The 4,231-nt window shown below is 42.6% G+C and overlaps 1 protein-coding gene across 3 annotated transcripts; it reads right to left on the bottom strand.

Annotated features, from left to right (window-relative positions):
* Positions 1-1,376: 1,376 nt before the first annotated feature.
* LOC124654696 (F-box/LRR-repeat protein 14-like) lies at positions 1,377-4,231 on the bottom strand. Of its 3 annotated transcripts, none has more exons than XM_047193693.1 (2): positions 4,087-4,231; positions 1,377-3,194 (listed from the first exon to the last, which is right to left on the bottom strand). In XM_047193693.1, the coding sequence occupies exon 2, from the start codon at positions 3,179-3,181 to the stop codon at positions 1,721-1,723; it is 1,461 nt and encodes a 486-aa protein (XP_047049649.1). In that variant the 5' UTR covers positions 3,182-3,194; positions 4,087-4,231; the 3' UTR covers positions 1,377-1,720. The 3 variants fall into 3 exon arrangements, with proteins under 3 accessions (XP_047049649.1, XP_047049651.1, XP_047049652.1); XM_047193695.1 differs by having other exon boundaries at positions 1,377-3,251; XM_047193696.1 differs by lacking the exon at positions 4,087-4,231 and adding an exon at positions 3,747-3,840.

Consider the following 4,231-nt stretch of genomic DNA (forward strand, 5'->3'; position numbering starts at 1 on the left):
GCAAATCATTGTGCTTTAACTTATACTGCCGCCCTCCATACCAGCATTTACATGCTCTAAGAAAAGCTTTGATAATTATCAAAAATTCAACAACAGATCAGCTGAAGCATTCTAGCCACCAACAAGCCGTTCATCCTATTTTTCACTCACTTTCTTTTTGAAAAATAGGGAGTATATGCTAAGCTAGTAAAAGAAATTCCTTCATCCTATTTTTCACTCACTTTCTTTTTGAAAAATAGGGAGTATATGCTAAGCTAGTAAAAGAAATTCCTTCTCCCTATTTTTCACTCACTTTCTTTTTGAACAAAGGAAAGACGCTTCATTTCAGCTCAAGTACAATTTACAAAGTACAGCAGGAAGCGCGCAGCCATGCAAACTGGCATTCTGAAAAGCAACAAATACAGGGCAAAGGCTATTGCTCTGAGCAGAATGAATGCAACCAATGACAGGTTGAGTCAAATTTTGCGTGAGAACCTGATGACTGATGCGCGGTCAACTCCTCCACTAGCGTTTTTGTTAAGAGAATTTCGAACAACTAACAGAGGCACGGTGCTCTCACTTCAGACCTCCAGAAAAAGGCACGTGCTTCCTATAAGGGGGCGAAGAAATACCATGAGCTCTTCCTACCGTTTTTCCTATAAAGGAGCTCCGTGTGTAAATTACCTTGGTTTATTGCGTCCTGTAAACAATACTCAGGATTAAACACATAACCAGGAAGGAACTGTCCTGTTAGCTCCTACAAGAAAAGGATGGTGGAGAGCGCTAGTAGAAATCAGAATTCAGAAAATCAGAAACCCTGCTTTGAGCTGCGCTTTAGATACACAATTTCAGGTTGTCGATACTAAACTGACGAACCAGGCAAACACTGAAACAATTCGCTAGGAAAACAGCAAGCACTGAAACACATGATTCTAATCACTTCAAATGGTGTTACGTAGTAAATTTCTGCTTTTTTTTTTGTGCACTCACAATACTCTTGACAAGGAAACTGAAACGCGAAACCCTCTGACGGGTAAAAAAAGGTAACCAAAAGAGAAGACTGAAAATCTCTTTTGAATTTTAATGCGAGGACTACTAATGAACATGGAAGTATGGAACCATGGACCAGACGGGTGCATTAACTTTGTCATCTTGGAATCTAAACACACACACACACACACACACTTATGCTAGTAACTTTGTCATCTTGGAGTAGCAAATATTCTTTTGAGAAGCCATGGGAAGACGTCCATCAAAACAAGCATACCGCATGCCGCCTTTGTACAGGACTCCAAAATTACTACTACATTGATCCGTACCAACATTGCCACACGAATATAAGGCAGACATGCAAGTCCCCAAAATCACTTCCACTGTAAAAAAAAGGATTCATGACATTTTCCTTAACTAATATAAATAAAACCAAACGGTCATATACTCATCCAGAGCACACAGGGAAATCTTGGGCCCATTTGTGCAGATTTCAAAACGGCTACAGAGAGTATAAATGAAGCAACCAGAATAACAGTACATCGTACACAAGCCGTGGCTGCTATTAAAGTTGCATTCATCAGATGCCGACCAAAGTTCATCACTAGTAGAATGCCATACAGGAGAATCATCGCAGTAAAGGTAGAAGGCAATAGAAAGTTCAGAGAAGTGAATATGGGTCAGATGGTGCACACCCAACAACTTAATGGCTTCAGCAGCAAATTTATAACCAGCTTTCGAGACCACTGCATCAAAAGCCGCCACCCAAACATATTTTCTTGCTAAGGGCAGCTGAACAATTCTCGGAATAGTGAACTGACTTGGCAACACCCTGCACACCTTTCAGAGAAACCTCACCACAATGCTCAATGACCAAAGACTCTAACTTCCGTGCACGTCCTAGTTCAGCCATTCCAACATCAGTTACCTCATGACACGACCTGAGTGTCAGATTACTCAAGCATGGGGTGTGCGCAATGAAGCACATCCCAGCATCAGTTACCGCAGGACAAAATATAAGCTCGAGAGTCTCCAGATGTGGTGAGGATGAGAGGGCCTTCATCCCCTCGTCATCCAAGAAGTAGGCAGTGTTTAGCACAAGAACACGAATTGGGCAGGACTGGATGAGCACCAAAAAACCCTTTTGTGTGAATCCTATTTCAAATGGCCAGTCATCAGCACATCCTGTAAATTTGAGGTCTACGATCTGAAGCATGCGACAGTTTAGGGCTAGAGCATAAAGGCTGTTATCAGTAAATGACGTCCTGGTTTCCCAATAGCTGATGTCACTAGAGTAGTGCTGAAGGTTGAGCCCAAGTGATATACTTTTAAGGTTGCTGCATGTCCGGGATAATGCAACTATGTCATTGTCATTTAGGGCGAGAACATACTCGAGTGAAAGGTTCTCCAATGCTTTACACTTCCCTAGGACAACACGAAGTCCTATTTCTGGCCAAGTTTTAATGTGTGCTAACCTTAAATCCTTCAAGCTCTCACAGCAGAAATCATATATATCCGTGATGTGAGCATCGTAGGTGGAGTCAAAGACCTCATCACATGGAAGAAGATCAAATCTTCCTCTTTTCTTCTCAAACTCAAACTTCTGGAGCTTCATCCATCCTGAACCAAACATTAGGAGGTCATGATGATTGATTCTTCTGCAATTCTTCACTACAAGCTCTTCCAACGATCCATTCCTACCAAGGTATTCCAGCCACTCTACGGTGTCGATTTTCTCGCAATCAATAAGGTGGAGAGCAGATAGACTCAGGCAACCAACTGCAACCGAGAAAAGCCCAATTGACATTATCTGTGGTGCGGAGATCAACCTGAGAGACACCAATGTCTTGCAATAAGCTAAACAACCAAGACCAGAGTCATCGATGTATGAGCAGAAGCTTAAGGTGAGATCAATCAGCGAGGAACAGTGGGATGAAAACTCAAAGAGACCTTTGCTGTCCAACTGATTGCCATGTCCAGGTATCCAACCAGAGTAATCGATTTCCACTTTCCGCAAATTTGGGAACCGGGCGCACAATGATGTCAGTGCTTCTGTAGCAGTGCAAAGACCAGAACCAACACGGATAGCACCCCTTTGATTCCCCTCTGTCATGTAGAGCTGCTTTGACACAAGGGAGAGAGAATTCAGATCACTTGTCCTAGTGATTTTCTTGATAATCTCTGTCACCAGAGCCTCTGGTAGGTCCTCCATCAAGCGAATTTAGCTGTACGAATCAGGTAGTATCAAGGTTTAGAAAACAACCGAAGAGCTGGACTAAAACCTATGATATCAGAACAAAGCATGTGAGCATGGAGATCATGCTGGCAACACACATTATGAAGAATATAGAATATACTGATGAACTTTGTGCATTTACTCTATTCATCAAAAACTTGTTCATTATATTCATAAGGGACATTAATTAAATTATTGCAGTAGCTAGCACCTTATCTAACTATACATTGCTAGTAAGACACAATGAAGCTACAAGCACGTCATTAACTGATACAACTGCTATAAGTAGCAGAACCAGAATAACAACCGAAGAGAATGCAAAGAAAAATTGAGTCATTGGCGCAAGCAACTCTACAAGATAAGACTCATGTGCTGAATCTGAACCAACTTATTTGGAGGCACCGAATTAATCACATGAAAATTAGCACTTGTAGCTCCCAGGCAAGAAAGTAGGGATTTAAACAAAAACGAATTAGAGATAATTTTTTACTAGATAATGCCCAGCTTTGTTTTTTACAACTTCAGGGGGGAGGATACCCACCTGTACATATTCCTGAAGTTAGGTGATCAGGCCACAGCCAGAGCGTGTCCCTATAAATCCCCAACCGATGAGTCCACGGGTGTAGTCCATCAACAGATACCACCCGATCTAGTATCTGTTCAACTAGAAATTAATACTGTTTGCTGCAACCTAGGCTAGTATTCCATCGCAAAAGGCTTGCTTTCTACCTAGGAGAATGGCTTTGCAACTAAAATGGATGATGCTGCCGGTTTCCCTCTGGCAAGTCTCAATCAAGAAAGCGAATCGAAAAAAGAAAACCATGTACATGTCGACGGGGAACTAACGAAAAGGGGGCAGGAGAACCAAGAAACGGTGGTACCTTCAGCACGACCGGGGGATAGTAACAGCGGCGATAGGGAATAATAGAACGTAGGAGGGGAACTTCGCCGCCGCTCGATCGATCAGCCTAGTCCGCAGCGGCGGAGAGTGTAAACCCTAGTCTCGCTCGCAACGCCCGGAAAAGA

Source organism: Lolium rigidum, chromosome 5, assembly GCF_022539505.1.
Source record: "Lolium rigidum isolate FL_2022 chromosome 5, APGP_CSIRO_Lrig_0.1, whole genome shotgun sequence".
In the NCBI taxonomy this organism is placed as follows: Eukaryota; Viridiplantae; Streptophyta; class Magnoliopsida; order Poales; family Poaceae; genus Lolium; species Lolium rigidum.